General features: G+C 37.2%; 1 protein-coding gene across 2 annotated transcripts in view; it reads right to left on the reverse strand.

The window, feature by feature from the left end:
• Nucleotides 1-16,869, reverse strand: part of LOC108703019 (zinc finger protein 385B-like) — a 268,896-nt gene that overhangs the window by 198,187 nt on the left and 53,840 nt on the right. For both annotated transcript variants that reach the window (XM_041578353.1, XM_041578352.1), the window contains exon 2: nucleotides 202-507. In XM_041578353.1, the coding sequence (XP_041434287.1) occupies nucleotides 202-505 (304 nt within the window). In that variant the 5' untranslated portion in view covers nucleotides 506-507. The remainder of the gene's footprint in view (nucleotides 1-201; nucleotides 508-16,869) is intronic.

Here is a 16,869-nt window from a genome sequence, read left to right on the forward strand (position 1 = left end):
GGAGGACTGCACATGCTTTTGCACACTGCACTCTGTTCTGCGTATAATGATTCCTGTGTGTACCAGGCATACGCTGTACATGGGTTTTAGGATTACAACATATAAAATTCAACTCTTCTTCCCAACAAAGTTTGGCACGCCTAACCAGTGGAGATATATAGAGTATAAAAGCACATAAGTATACATGCAAGTGCAACTGACCTGTGCTGGCACTGACAAGCAATGAGTTGGAGGGTGAGTTTGTGGATATTTTTCCATTGCTGAGCTGCTTTAACCTCTTCAGGTGAGACTTGCCATTGTAGTGGATTTGTGCCTGAGCTGCTGAGTTCAGCTGGATGTTACACTCCTCACACAGTGAGAACAGGATCTTCTTCTTCTCATTAGCAAACTGAGGCTCTGTCTGTTCATTCCAAGATACTTTCTCCTCAAAGCAGCGCAAAAACATGGCCGTGCTCATCCTCCCATTCTCAAACACATCGTAGTCAGGACTCAGTGGCCGTTTCATGTCTAGAAAGGCAACAACAGGTTTGAATGCCAAGGCACTGGATTTCTATTTATTGCTGTACACAGTGATTACAAGGAGACATTCTGAAGGGTGATGAGTACTGTACATTGGGAAAACTGACTTTCGTCAGTCGTTTCAAATTGAACACATCAGATGTTTGCACAAATATGTTTCACGCCAAAACTGCAAATACTGGCGGGGATTGCCCTGATTTCATTTTATTTGTGTTCCAATAAATTTCCATTGTTCCTTGCATTTAGATCGACTTTAGAGGCAGAATTCCTCTAGTGGTCATAGATAGATAGTGCTATGCTATTGATGATGCACTTAGCATTGCAGGGGCCACATATCTGTATAAAAGTTAATATGCAGAAGGTTTTATGCACCCATCCAAATTAATTGCTGTCTTTAAATACACAGAGGATATGCTAAAATAAACGAAACTAATAAAATACACACTATATGGCCAAAATATGTGGACACCCTTTCTAAATATTAGAATTGACTATTCAAGTCACTCTCATAATTTGCCAGTACAAGTGCCACTACATCATACAGAGACATTTATGACACTCACTTGTGGCAACAGTTTGGGGAAGCAGCAAGATCCCATGCCACTGTCATGTCAATTTAGAAATACCTCGATCTCAACCCAAATCAAAAACTGTGGAATGAACTGGAATGCCAATATGAGCCAGGCCTGACCAGCCATTATCAATCCCCAACCTCTTACATATGAATTAAGTCAAATCCCACCAACAAGACAATGAGAGGGGAAATTATGTTTTAGCAGCAAACTTCATATTAATAGTCATGGTTTTGGAATGAGATATTTGACAGGCACGTATACATAATGTTACTATTTTCAGTGCTAAAGTATAATGGATAGCTGGTTACTTAGGGCCTAGATCTTATGACTGATCAATTCAACAATGAGTCCAGCTGACAGGATAACTACTTATAGGTTAAACCCCTAAAAAATGTCTATTTCTGCTATCTCTTGACACACCTTGCCTGCTCCCTTTCTTTATAGGACACATCTACAGCACAGTAGGAGTTCATCTGCAGGCATAGCATATACGCTACACCCCCCATGCTCTCATTATAAGCTTTCCACCCCACCGACCTATCATTGCAACAACTGCTCTTGAGAGCATGGGTGAAAGTAGAAGGCAAGTAGGGTGTCAGAGCATGGGACCAGGGTTCTCTATGAGGTTTAATTATCCACCAACTACATTATTATATAACAAATATTCAGCAAATAATGCACCAGCATATAAGATGTATAAGGCTATTGTGTTAGTGTGTTAGCCGAAATGTTATCTATCTATATATATATCCTATAGATCCTTGAAAAAGGTCCCAGAGAGGACCGAAACGTTGGAAATGAACCTGTGTATAAAGACACATTTATTTCACTAAATATGAACGAGGGCGGGTCCATTTACTGGATTATATATATATATATATATATATACAGCACTCCATCGAAACGTTGGTCCACCTTAATAAACCTTTATGATCGTTATCTACTGACTCAAGCGTGACTGATTCTGGAGTGCCGTCATTGGAGGGATTTTGTATGTGTTTACAGACTGGCACCCGGCCCTTGCAGCATTCATGGTCGTGCATTCCTGCTTGTTCAGGTATATATATATATATATATATATATATGCCTATTAGTAACACAGGAAACACAGGCTGGAAATTATTAAAGACAAAATTATGTATAAATAGGTTCAACCTATTTTTCCTTCATCAAAAAGCATGAGGGTACTGTTTCCTGTAGGATCTAAACTTTCCTTAACTTCATTTTTTGTATTGATACAAACATACTGGAGCTGCCATATATCACCTGAAACAATTCACCAGATTTCTGGTTAAAAATACACAATCCTTTGTGTCAGGACACATCTTACATTTATCTACTGTATCTTTGCTATAAGGCTGTGGGCTGGTAATTTGAAAACATAGGGTTTAGCCTTTTTAGCCTAATTCTTTATTAGACTTTAGGAGGTATAGTTTAAATGTTTGCAGTTGCTCACCCTAATGATATCTCTGATTTGTCCAAACTGTATGTACATTTTCTACACTTATGAAAGGCTATATTTTATCTTCATTCTTGGCTTGGAAAGGTATTTGGGACTTGATGTAGGACGGTTTTAAAAACTGACAGGAGTTATAGCTGAACACTGGCTCCAACCCTGAAGCCTGATGTTACTACAAGATCTGCTGAAATACAACTCTCTGTACCAACACAGATGGAAAGCAGCCTGTGCCCATGCAGGCAATCTCTACATTCAGCTTATTAGATCATTAGGTATATTTAAACCACACCCATTCGTATACTTTCCAAAAGTCCCTAATATTCGAATCTGATCAATTAGATGTCACCATGGGTTTTCCAAACCCTCAATGAATTGCCCAGTGTATGCCTATCAGCTAATAAACATTATTTTGTCTGTTTTCTCTTTTAAGCAAACCTTAATGTAACTGGGCAGTCCCTTTCAAAAGTGAGTGAAAATTAGTATAATAGCAAATACAAAGTTCGCTCCAGGTCAAGGTACCTGCAACAACCAATCAGACAGCAGCCTGGTATATGCTTACTATTGATTGGTTGCTGTGGGGGCTAGACTGGAGCACACTTTGCACCTGTTATTTATTTCCTGTCTGTTATCCAACCCACCTGTAAAGTGTCCTAGGGTATTTTTTCCTTATTCAGCAGGCTTGTCAATCCATCAAGGGGTAACTGGTCATGCAGTGGGTGTGGCCTAAATAACTTGGATTAATTTCCCTGGAGTTTGAGGTACTTAAAAAGTTCACTTACAGAAAGTTTATTCAGCCTGTGGTTCTACTATTACTATCTAATTTCCCTATTATTGTCACCACCAACAATTTCATAAAGTCCACCTATAAGACTGTCCACCCCTTGTTCAGCACTGAACCCAAGAGCTCGGTACTTCTAAGCAGCAATACTAAGCTCTGCGCCACTGTGACACACGATGATCTATAACTCCCATTGTGTATCTTTAACTTTAGAGAAACAGGTTGAGAAGTTTGCATTAGAAGAATGATCAATACCCTAGAGCACCTGCATGTTAAATAATGATTTTGGTAGCCTCGGAATGTTAGCAGAACAAGATGAGCAACAAGCAATTAGCCATTGTAGCTCAAACATAAAACTAGCCATGTAAAATATCAGCGGCTAAAAGATGTTTCTGTGCTGATATGACCCTTTGTGTTTGCTGCCCTTATAAGCCTAACCAAAATCTGATTCATCCCAGTGACAGTCATGCTAATTAAACTAATGGCTTTGGATCAAGGTATGCATTTTCCAATTAATATAACTAAACTTTTTCTATGTTCTACAGTTCTATACTGTGGTCTTGATAATCTCTCTTTTCTAATAGCTAATGATGGGCAGGGCTAAGCCCTCTGTCTGTAACCATTGCATAGGTCAGGAGACACTTATCCCAAGAAATGCTACCATGCAGGGAGGTGCCAGCCTTTGAACACTATGGCCAGAGATAAATAGTTAGGGACCGCCATATGGGGGTTTGTATTGATCAATTCGCCTTTTTTTCTGAATGTTAAGAGTATTTTTCCCAGTAACACATTATAGACTGAACTGAAAGAATGACAAATGTAAGACCATTTTACTCATCATCTAGTTAGTTTTCTGCATTTTGTTCACATATAATGGACAATTAAATATGAATGGGTCTCATTTAATCTTGTTCTAGATGTGTCCGTCATAAAACTTTATGTTGGAATATATTCATTGCAGGCACTTTTTACACTCAGTACAGTAATATTATTTTTATAACCTCCTCAGCATTACCTGAAGTCATAGAACACAACCTTCCGTTGTCAGTATATATTGTACAGACATTTCTGCATTATACAATGTTTTATACATACCTAATTCTTCTATACATTATATTTTCATGAAACAGACATTGTTATTAGTAAGAATATGCTTAGAAAGGCTTTTTTATTTTTATTCAATAAACTCTCTATACCAGCCCAGAGATTCACATGGAAGTAAAAGAGTAATTTCCTTCCAACCGTGATTTTTTTTTAGGGAAAGTTAAAATGTCATTTTTTTAACTTAAAAGATCAATAAAAGTATAATCACTGGGGGGTTGCCAAATTGTTAAGCACCCCAGTAATTATAATCACTTACCTGAGACCCTGAGCTGGTGTTCCTGTTCACATAAAATTGTATTGCCCGAAGATACTATTGTAAGAGAACCATATCTATTTTCTTCTTCCTGGATCTTCTCTACATTCCAGTCTGGGTGCACATGAGCAGTAGCATGAATAACTGAACTAAAAATTAAAAAGCTAGCTTTTTCTTTGCTGCCCATGTGTACCTGGCCCACGGCTAGAGTGAAAGCTAAAGAAGAAAACAGTAGCATGGTGCTCACACAGAAGTACTTTAACCTGGGTTTGTGCAGTTTTCAGTTCACAAGAGCAACAGCCCAATAAGCTGCCTAATATATGGCAATATTTGTTTATACCTTCCTTTCTCATTTAAAGGCTTTGTAAATAATATTGAATACTTTAACATATTATTAAGAATTTAAGCCTGCTGTCAGCTGTAGCCAGCAACATTAGGGTTGTATGCGTAAAACAAGATTACTTAACAAAGCCATGAGCATCCATGCTCATGCATGCCATATTCAGTGTCCCATTAATGCACTTTCGTTTACCCCAGCGATGGCTGCTTGCCGGATTCAGGAACACACCCAGCAAATATTGCCTGTGGTTGTGCAACTCCTTGGCATATGGAGACCTCAGTAAAAACAGAGTTCATGAAAGAAGGGGTCCCAGCCCATACCAATAATAACTGCTGTGTTGGTGTTAATTATGGGATAACATTATGCAATATTTTTGTATGACTTAATAAACGCTAACACTGCAGTTATTATGCTTGGCTCCCTTATTTCATGAACTCTGCATCTTTTTCAAGGGGCACAACACCAAAAATACTCAAAGATGTCTATAGCATCAAGATTACATTTCATTGGTTTATTGCAGTTAGAATGACAAAAGCAACCATCTCATTGGGAGACCTACAGCTGAATTTTTTACTAGTCTTCTTCCTTTTATATCCAATACTATCTCCAAACAAAACAGAAACAATGTATAATTTTTATGCATTACATGCAGGGGAACTCTTCCTTACCAATGATCTTCATAACAAAAAAAAAACATTAAAAAAATTCTAAGAAAAAAAATATACCTGCTGTATATTTATTATTTATGATGATATACAAGAACGGTGTTTATTATTGAATAGTGTATTTGTTTTCAGTATTTCTAACAAATCTAGACCTTCCTCATGAATATTTAATCCACAATAATGACCCAAAGAGCTGACATCTTTATCCTGATAGAGATAAAGAAATATATGTTCCTCAAGTATGTTTACAACTTTTTTCATTTATTTCAATGTCAGAATTGTTTTTATTCCTGATTGATAGTGGTAGCCAGAAAAGAAAGCTCCGAGTGTGACATTCAAAATGATGACCCCTCTCCTACTGTGCTGCTAAATTATGACACATAACAGACAGATCTAAAAAAGAGGACATTACCTGCTGCCAGCGGAATGCAGATTAACAAGTAAATGGAACAAAAAATATGGGCAATGCGAATAAATTTAGCTTTGTGTGAATAATTTTCCTTTGGGCAGAAAAGATTTGGCAAATATGTGCTAAACAACATGTCTGCTGGTAGAAAAACGATTGTATATTTTATAGTTTGCACATATGCACAATGCATCTAATATAATTTCTATAAGATTTTCTTTCAGTCCAATTATATTCTGACCCATGCATCAACATCCGACTTCCAGTATAGGTTCTTTCAATTAGACACCATCCTTCAAAATACCCTGTGTAGTTAGGTCTTAAAGGAAAACTAAAGCTTAACTAGAGAACTAAAGCTTAACTAAAGAAATAGCTAGAAATATTGTACATTATGTTATGTGCTTCTTTACCAGCTCAAGGCAACCACAGCCCTTAGGGAAGGAAGATCTGTGCCTCTGAAGATACAGTTAACTTTTAGTATGTTATAGAACGGCCAATTCAAAGCAACTTTTGAATTGATCTTAAAGGGATCCTATTTGAAAGTATAGGAAACAGACCAGGAACAGGCAGTACTTTAGTCTGCAAACACCCTTTATTGGTGTATTTTCACTCACTGGTGAGTGAAAATACACCAATAAAGGGTGTTTGCAGACTAAAGTACTGCCTGTTCCTGGTCTGTTTCCTATACTTTCAAATTGAATGCTTATCACATGATGGATGGTGTGTGTTGAAACAGCAGGTCTATACGTATCTGATTTCGTTTGGTTTGCTCTTTTGAGAAATGGATTTCAGTGCAGAATTCTGCTGGAGCAGCACTATTAACTGATTCATTTTGGGAAAAAAATTTTTTTCCCATGACAGTATCCCTTTAAATTATATAGCGAAAAGTATGTGGACACAAGTATGGGAAGATTCTCCTTCTACATACTTAGCAAACAGCCTTCCCTGTACCTCACACTAACGAACACACAGATGCTAACCAACCATTGAAATGCATTTGTATGTATATATAATGTATGAATTGCTGGTTTTCTAGGGGCCCTAATTATTGTACAGCAGATCTTGGCAAAAAAAAAAAAGATTCTGTAAATCAATGACCTAATGTTTTAGGAAACTGGAGACAATTGTATAGGTTTTCCCATCTCTCTTCTTCTCGCCCAATGGCACTGACACAAATAATACTGCACAATTGCCTGACGCACAGGCTTGTGAAGTGTTTAAAATTCTCTTTCCAATGTCATAAATTGAGGTTAGCAGTAACAGATTGTAGAAATGTTTGCAATTCTGTTCTAATTAGTGCCTGGCAGCTTTCTATTAATAATGCGATGAGAATAGAAAGGGGTATTTTCAATTTTCTGCCAAATTGATTTTAGAGACTTCCAGATTTTTATTTTTGACACATTGACAATGTCACCAAGTGCTGTCACGGTCATAATGTATCAGCATAATGCAAATGTTATTTCTAATGATTCTATGACCTGAAAAATGTCAAGTATTTCTCAATTACTTATAACTGTGCTTCTAAATACTGTAATTGTGCCAGAAAGAATGATTTTTAAAGAAATGTTCAATCATGTCTGCAAATGTTTACAATTTTAAAAATAAAAAGGGGGGCATAACATTGAGGTCAACTTATTGCAATGTTGCAATGAGTTTAGCAGTATTTATTTTTATTTTGACAGCATGCTCCATCTAGGGGCAGAAACTCTTAATACACGTGTTAGTATGGTCAACATTGGGCTATTTGGACATTTCTGGATGACTTGCCGTACCAATGAAAGCAGTAGGGACGTCCTAGGAATTTTCTTTGATAACTCCCATTGTGTAACCCTAATGCACAGCCCACTACATGTCTGTTTGGCTTCAGCCTCAAACAATTGTACTACAACAAATTTGACCTTGTGTGGTTTTATTAATATACACCCTAAAACATAAAATGGGTAACACTAGGGAGCACAGGTCTTGTTGACCTCTACACCTTGTGTCAGACCACAAATATGAGCAAGGTGCTAGCTGGCACAAGGCAGCCCCGATCTTACCATCTGATAGGAGGCAAGAACAGGGCTTCTTCTTATCCTACACCAGCTGGCCATTAGGCATTGGGTATGGATCATAAGGGGTTGGCAGCAACTGACAGAGCTGATTTTCAATAAAACCTGCTTATTCTGTATGGTACAGACTGTTTCCTTGTTCCTTGCTCCCAGAATATATTTCAAGCTCTATCAACCTACATATACGTATCTGCTTATTTTGTACTGAATATATTTCAGGCTCTGTCAACTTACATTTACATATATCTTTTCATATTACAAGAAGTTTGTAAATGTAACAGCATCTTATTTACTGTGCTACTGTCAGTTTAAGTGTAATCATGTTGTACAGAAACAATCTAGTAATGCAATCTGGACATTTGGCAAATCCCTCATCCAGTTAGTGCTTATTTTATGATATCGGCGATGCTGAAATGACTTATTTATTTTGTGTAGCAGATACAAAAAAAAGGAGACTCTAGCTTTCAAGCTTGTTCAAAGCCGTGTCCAAGACAACATGTTTAGAATGAAGAAGTATTTTCTTTATAGAGCAAATATGTATCTTGCTCATACACACATACTCATTAACCAGTCACCAAACGGTAAATAAAAATAGAAACATAAAATTCAAGGCTTTGAAAGTATATGAATATTATTATTGATAGCCTTCTTTTTCATACTTAGGATTATAGGATATTATTTGGCAACAAATTCAGTTAATGGATTGCTACCACACTGCCCAAGCATCTGGGCAAATATCAGAGCTGTGAGGGGACAGTTTAAAGAGTGTGATCCTTCACCCAAAATTTCTATGACAATTTGTGTAATGTTAAAGTTTGTTTATAGTAATATCTGAATAAATGAAGTACTTACACATAGATGGGCTTCAGGCTTTGTATCCATGTAACTGCTTTGCATTTGTCTCCCAATGCACAGTCTGGAGTTGTTGCACTCAGCACAAGGCCACACAACTGGAGTTGCGTTATGGAGCCAATGTGTGGGACCTAATAGTGGGTCCATGGCACTATTATAGGGAAGGAGTTTAGAAAGTCAGATGTGCCACCAGAAAGGCCTAGACTGCCTCTACATCTGAACTCGTTTACCTAAAAAGTTAGAATCTCCAACATTCAGGCAGTACTGCTGTACCCTATACAGCTGAAATGTCCAACAGGAAGAAACTACATAAGGCAAAATTACTAATAAAAAAAGTTGTTAATTTCCAATAGCTCTTATCTAGTACATATAAATAGCTCTGCTATCCTGCCTACTGTATCACTTGAATGCAATTATGGTAGACCTGTCAGACCTGCTGATAGACCTGTTACCCATATTTATATGCCTAACAGGGCCAGAGGAAGGGGTGTGATTGGCTCATAAAAGGACATGGTCGGGACATGCTGTGGATTTAGCCAAAAATTAATCTGACTTCAGTTGCCTAGAGATTATCTCTGTTGGGAAGGATGGGGTTACGCATCAGTAAACTGATAGACATAGGGTGAATTATAAATTGGTAAATATTATAATAGATAATAGAAAAAAATCAATAATAGAAAAAGGATCCTTAAAAAGACTAATAATAAGCACTGTACTACTCAATCAGGAAATGAAGAAAATGGGGGAAAATAACTTTTTTATAAAAATATAAAGAAATAACCATAAAAAGTGGACAAAATAATAATGGAAGCTGTAACCATGGTGTAATCTTCCCCCTAACTAACTATTTAGAGGTTTTGGAGGATTGGTGGTATGTCTAGGTGTTACTGGGTGTGGTAGGGTGGATTTGGCCTTGGTCTTAGGGGGATATTTATCAAAGGTCGAATTTTAAAGTTCTGTGAATTTTTTAATAAATTCGGATTTACTCACAACTCAAACGGGAGCTTATTTATGAAAAAAAAACGCATACGTCTAACATTCGATCGAATGGGAAAATTTGAATCGAATTCGAATCGAGTTTTCCTCTGAAAATGTCAGGAAGGCTATTAACATCTTCAAATGGTTCAACTGACTTCTACATGGTTCAATTGACTTCTGACTTCTACATGAACTTGGAAGGTGTGGGGGCTGACCATTCAGCCTGACATCCATTCCGAGGAAGCTAGCTTGCAATCAGGATCATTCACTCCTGGAGATGGACGCGTACACATAGTTTAGGAAGTCAAGAAGTGGAGTCTGTTTGGACTTATTCGCAGCTCCTCATTTAAACAAGAAATTGCGTAGCCATAGCAGTAATATTTGGGAACATGATTAGTAAAATGATTGTCCCCACATGCAAGAGCGGTGCCTCACTACGTGCCATTATTACTAACACCTTCAGCACACAGGCAGCAGTATAGACCAAGTGGGAGATTAATTCACTAATGTGCCCAAATATTACTGCTATGGCTATGCAATTCCTGATCGTACTGTGCTGGGGGCCGCATTATTATTAATTTCATGATGGAGGCTGAGGGCCGTTATAAATTTGACTTTGGACATGCCTGTTCTATTCCCTCAAACCTCCTGGGTCCTGTAACAGTTACAATGTCTGCTTCCCCTCTTGTTACACCTCTGTAAGATATGTGTAGTAGATGTATCAATAACATTTACTGCATTTATCACTGCGGTCACTGTGCTACTTTAATCCAGGAAATTTCATGCTTCTCTACATTTTACTTAGAAACAGACAATAAATTAGTTATAACAGTAATATCACATGGCTTTTACTGTGATATTAAAGGGAAACTATATTCCAAAAACTATTTTTCTCATAATTTCATGTTCATCAAAATTACACAGCGAGAATTCTTACCCCTTCCCAATGTCATCTAATTTGCCCCCTCCCACTGATACAATTCCCTCGCCCTACATTTAAGTGTTGTTGTATTTTGTTTCCCACACTGTAATGTGCTGTGAAATAAGCCAGAACTGCTTTAATGGGAATCACATCTGACAGAAGTATTGTGGTTGGTACAGTGTGATAGATTTACAGCACATTGTCAAGCTAATTATACTAAACACTAATGCAATTTGTTTTCTTCACCAACATATTTCCCTTTTCATCTCCCAGAAGTAAATGCATTGCCCCTGCACTATAATATATTAAGTGAGACTTCCCTACGTCAGTTTCAAAGCAAAAATTAATCACCAGCTGCTTTGGAAATGTACTGCTGCCTTTTGTTACCTGTCTAGAAATTACCTCCTTTGTAAAATAACTTTTATACAGAAAAATTACAAATATGAATCAGTGTTTAAAAAAATAAAAAAATCGGTTAATTGTTATGGTCTCAATTTCTTTTCAGGAAAGAGTGGAATGAATGAATATAAATCAGTCAACTGCAAGGCAGACTTACAGGGAACTCGTCTGGAATCTACAGCTGTTGTCTTTTAGGGATTTGGCTTAATGCTCATCATTATCTCTCAGTTAATACTCTTTCACCAACCAATCAGTAGTCATATGGCTTTTACAAACTCTGGTCACTTAACCCACTTGAAGGGCCTTCGTGCTATAATTTGAACCTCAATATAATCAGATTACAGCTAATGCAAATGATTTGTGTCCTTTATGGGACAGATAAAGCATAATCCGCAGGTTGCTGAAGCATAGCAAACACTGCCTGCTACCACTCCGTGAACATTTTCCATTTGCTTGCTGGATGTCGGGGTTGTAATTAAGGCAGCACAAAGGAGTTCAGCTGTAGTTTAACTTCTTATTTTTGTCACACCACAGAAGTATAAGAATAGTAATTTTTTAGCAATGTGCCAAACAGTAACATAAAGCAAAAGACATCTTATTTCTTGATCTATTTGATTTCTTGATCTAGATCTACTACTTTCATGGCATTAGATTTAGTACTGTCTTAGTCTAGATTAGTTCTCTAGTTTAGTGAGTCCATAAAATGTTTTCACTTGTATATGTTTGTATCTTGAAAAAGGCCCCAGGTGAGGACCGAAACATTGATCAAATAAACACATTGGGGCAAATTCACTAAGATGCGAAGTTGTGCCAGGCGCAACTTCGCCGCACTTCGCCAGGCGTAGTTTCGCCAGGGCTCCGCAAATTCACTACAATCCGAAGTTGCGCACAGGGGTAGTGTAAGGTTGCGAAGTTGCGCTAGCGTTGATTCGCTATATAAAGCGAAGTTGCGCTAGCGAAGGCTAATTTGCATACGGCGCGAAATTCAAATTTCAATGGAGGAACACGTATCTGCACTACAAATGCCTAGAAAACCTTTAAATCAGCAAATAAAATTTTTATTTTGCCCTACACATGTGCCCACTGTCTAGGTAAGTTGCCATGAGTCAGGAAATGTAGGGGGGAGGAAGGGGAGCCCCAAAAATTTTTCGATCTTTTTCAGCCTATCAGCCATCATGTAGAAAACACACCAGCGTTTTTTGGGACTTAGAAAAAAAATTGACTTTTTTTTAAACAATCCCTATCTACTCTATTGCGCTTCGACAGGTCTGAGGTGGCGAAGGAAGTCTAGCGTAAAAGGTAGCGTTCAATACACTGCGCAAGTTAGTGAATTTGCGTAGTTTCGTCGCTAGCGAAGATTCGCCTGGCGTAAGGTTGCGAAGTAACACTAGCGAAACTACGCCAGCGTTCGTTAGTGAATTTGCGCAGTAGCGAAAATGCCAAACGCTAGCGAATTAACGCTAGCGTTCGGCGCTTCGTGTCTTAGTGAATTTGCCCCTTTATCTTTTTGAAATAAATCCTGGTGTGCTTCAGCCTTTAGTGAAATTATATATATATATATATATATACAGTATATCTTTTTTAATGTAACATTTTATTTCCCTGTCTATAGTACAAAACTATTATAAAATTGTACATAGTAGCACTATACTATACTACCACCCTAACTTCCCGCTGCATAGAAAATAGATCATTATACAGCCTAATACTTCTAACTGTAAATACCATAAGAGAGATCATATGTGTATTTTCAATATCAAAGGAGAACAATACGGATAGCCCATTATCATTGCCTAAATAATCAGCAGCTCTTCTGTGAAGCAGGTTTGTTAATTTTCTGTGGACTTACAGAAAGCTGCATGTAGGTAGCTGAGATGGCTCATTACTACAGCAGCAGTGACAGCGACTGACATTTGCAGGCTCTACATTTGGTGTGTCAGTCACTTGGCGGAGGTTCCACTCACAGCGCATCTTTGTCACTGTCCACATGACTCATTAACTTATTGCAAGGATCAGTCATTGTGCATGCAAAACACTTAGAGCTTTGTTTTCAATAATGGATAATATTCAGCACTAAGCCAGTCATTGCACTGATGCGCATGCCAGCAACCTAAACCACCCTCCACTATTTTTTTCCAGAAACATACACACAAATGCATATACATTCCATTCTCTGCCTATGTTTGATAGCCTTTACAAAGAGGGTCAACTCCAGGCAGCCAAGCATCACATTTAGTACATGCTCTGTAGCAACTATATACACAGGCATCAATCACTCTCTGCATTACTCAACCTTTATATATGAGCCAACTCCAGCATGTGGGAGACATGAATGAACATTTGGAATTATTGTTAATAATTACTATGTTATTTGTTCAGCCATATATTTAGTTCCCAGCCTTTCACATATTTGTGCTATACCTGTATTTCAAAGTGAAGCTTTTTATTAATCATCTGTACCTTTCAGTCTGAAGAAACCAATGAAATAACTTTATTTAAGTGATGGCACATTGATTTAATATTTTAAGATGACATAACGTAAAATGAATAGGCAAGAGGCGCACCAAAACAGCATTTAGATCTCCCTCAGATATTTCCAGCGTAAGTATTCTTGAAAGTAATAAAACATATGGCAAGCAGCTTAGTTCCAAGGGATAATATACATCTGTTTGTAAAGAGTACATTTCTTTGAGTTGTGTATTTTGTTAATATTTGTTGCTTGTCTTACAAATCTTTACTTGCTTGTACATTATTTTATATTCTCAGGGTCCCACCACTAGTGGAGATCTCAGGACATCTTCACAGCAGTACAGGTAGACTTAACAGAATTAGCCAACCATATCCTGATCCGCTTTGTGAGAATTACTTTGAAAATGAACACATTTTGGGGAAGGTCTAAAGACTCAAGGAAAATAATATCTTCTGATGCATATATTTAGCTATACACAGTTGACCTATTTGACCAGCTATGAAAAATCTTCAAAATCGAGATAGTTTTTAATGACAATGAAAATGAAAAGACCAGCCTAAAGACAAGAAAGTGTAAGATCTTGGGTGAGTACCTATTTGATATACTGCTTGTTTGGTACACCTAAAAATCCAGTATGAAAAGCAATAAGGTTGAAATTTGGGATGAAGTCTAAAGGTGGCCATACACGGACAGATAAAGCTGCCGATATCGGTCGTTTGGACCGTTTTGACAGCTTATCTGCCCGTGTATGGGGGCTTCCGACAGGTCTTCCTGATCGATATCTGGCCACGATATCGATCGGGAAGGTTTGATTTTTAACCGACCGACCCATCGGAGCCCCTTGGCTTATCGTAATTCGATCGTTCGGCCATATGGCCGAACGTTCGAATTACCCCCAATATAGCCATGCAGTTAGTGGCATATCGGGGAAAGATCCGCTCGTTTGGCGATGACGCCAAATGAGCGGATCTTTGAGTCTATGGCCACCTTAAGTTGCTCAGCAAGATATTCTTGGAACTCCAGCTGGAGTTTTTTTTTTATCAAATCTATAACCTTCATATGAGCTAAAAGGGGCCCTGAGAAAGGCTAGTCCTCTTATGAGAGCTCGAACCAAAAAATCCAACAACCAGTGCATCAGAGCAAAAATGTTTCAATACAGTACATTAGCATCAGCAATACAGGTATGGGAATGCCATTTTGCATAGTGCCCAATTTTAAAAAATCAAATCTTTATTTCTGACTGATTGATTTGCCCTTTCACTGTGATAATAAGGCCTTGTACTTTTTAATTTTGAAATACTTTTAGTGAACATGAGGCATGATGTTCCACATTACAAAAAGATCCTTTATTCACAAGAAAAACTCAGTCCTAAGTATTCTTGCCAATAAATCCTAAACCTGTTTGAATATATATATATATATATATATATATATATATATATATATATATATATATATATATATATATATATATATATATATAATATATATATATATATATATATATAGTACATACATAATGTGCAAGCTATGACTTCTGTCATACATGTGGAGTAACATAACGAGTATTTATTACAATATTCTAGGATATTTAGAATATATGAAAAAAATAAGTTAGCCCTTCGAAGATACAAGGCACTAGAAAAATATTTATTACAATATTCTAGGATATTTAGAATATATGAAAAAAATAAGTTAGCCCTTCGAAGATACAAGGCACTAGAAAAATATCATAATCCACCAGCTATAGGTGATTGATACTTTGTTTCCTTGTCACACTAAAATCGGCTATTAAGTCTTATTAAGCTTTTTGGCTTTATATAAATGATGGAAGTTCTAAAATTAAACAAAATGTCCATGTAATTGAGAAAATTACTTTTTACATTAATAGCCTATTTCCACTGCTCTATCCTCATCTGCCCATTAAGCAATGTGGACTGCAGAGACAGCATTTCAAACTTGATTATCACATATTAATATCACATTATTATTATTGTCACTTATTTGTCATGAGGTATTATTAGATATATAGACAGAGCTGCATTTAACTTACTGCAAAGAGGGCAGTTGTTCTGTGTGCCCAGCATCAAAAGGTCCCTATAGGGTGTAAAGAATATAAATATGCTGTGTATTCAACATATACATGTACATCAGGTCGTCAAAAGCAGTTGGGGCTACAAGTAGGACATCCGTGATTAATGTACCTTCCTCCCTTCAGATGAGGATCAAAGTTATCCTGTCTTGCCAGTGGCCCCGTGTTCTCTAACTCTTCTATGTAAGTCTTGTATAAGAAATAATAAATATAATAATAAATATTACAATGTTGGATGGTCCTGTAAAGCTGCAAGTCTTTTTCCACAAAATTTGGTTTAAGCAGAGCATCACGCGGCCAACCTACAAGTGTGTGGTATACGACTGATCATTAATTGGAGAGCTGCCATCTTTGCCATTTTATTTCTAAAGACAAGTCTCACCGAGATAAAAGAAAGACACATAAGTGTTCACAGCACATAAGCATTATAATGGCCTATTAATATGATGACAATTTATAATGGGCATTTTTTGCACATATGAGTAGTGATGGGCGAATCTGTGGTGTTTTGCTTCGTCAAAAATTTGCGAATGTACTGAAAAATTTGCATATTTACTGAAATTCACGAAACATCAAAAAAAAACTGCTTAACACATTGAAGTCAATGGGCGTCAATTATCTTGACGCGTGACAATTTTGATGAGTGCGACTATTCTGCGATGCGACAAATCCGCTGCAAATCCATGCCATCACTACATATGCTCATTTTTATATGATATTTTATGATTAATCCCTTTATATGCCATTAATCCTTTGACATTAATCCTTTATTGTCTGTAAACAAGCTGTTCCTGCTCCTAGTTTACAAAGGGAACACGCTGAATGTAAAAGGAAAGCTTTCTGCAATGCTGGATGCTTAGTGGATTAGGATTTTCTAACTCAGATAAAGCATGTAAAGTCTGCACCAGTAATGTATGGCCTGAGGCAAGTCAGTTCAAGAGATATTTGGCAAATGTTGATTGTTCTGTTTTCCTAGTCAGGGAAAACATCCACATTTCAAGCTTCA

The sequence above is a fragment of the Xenopus laevis genome, chromosome 9_10S (genome assembly GCF_017654675.1).
Source record: "Xenopus laevis strain J_2021 chromosome 9_10S, Xenopus_laevis_v10.1, whole genome shotgun sequence".
NCBI lineage: Eukaryota > Metazoa > Chordata > Amphibia > Anura > Pipidae > Xenopus > Xenopus laevis.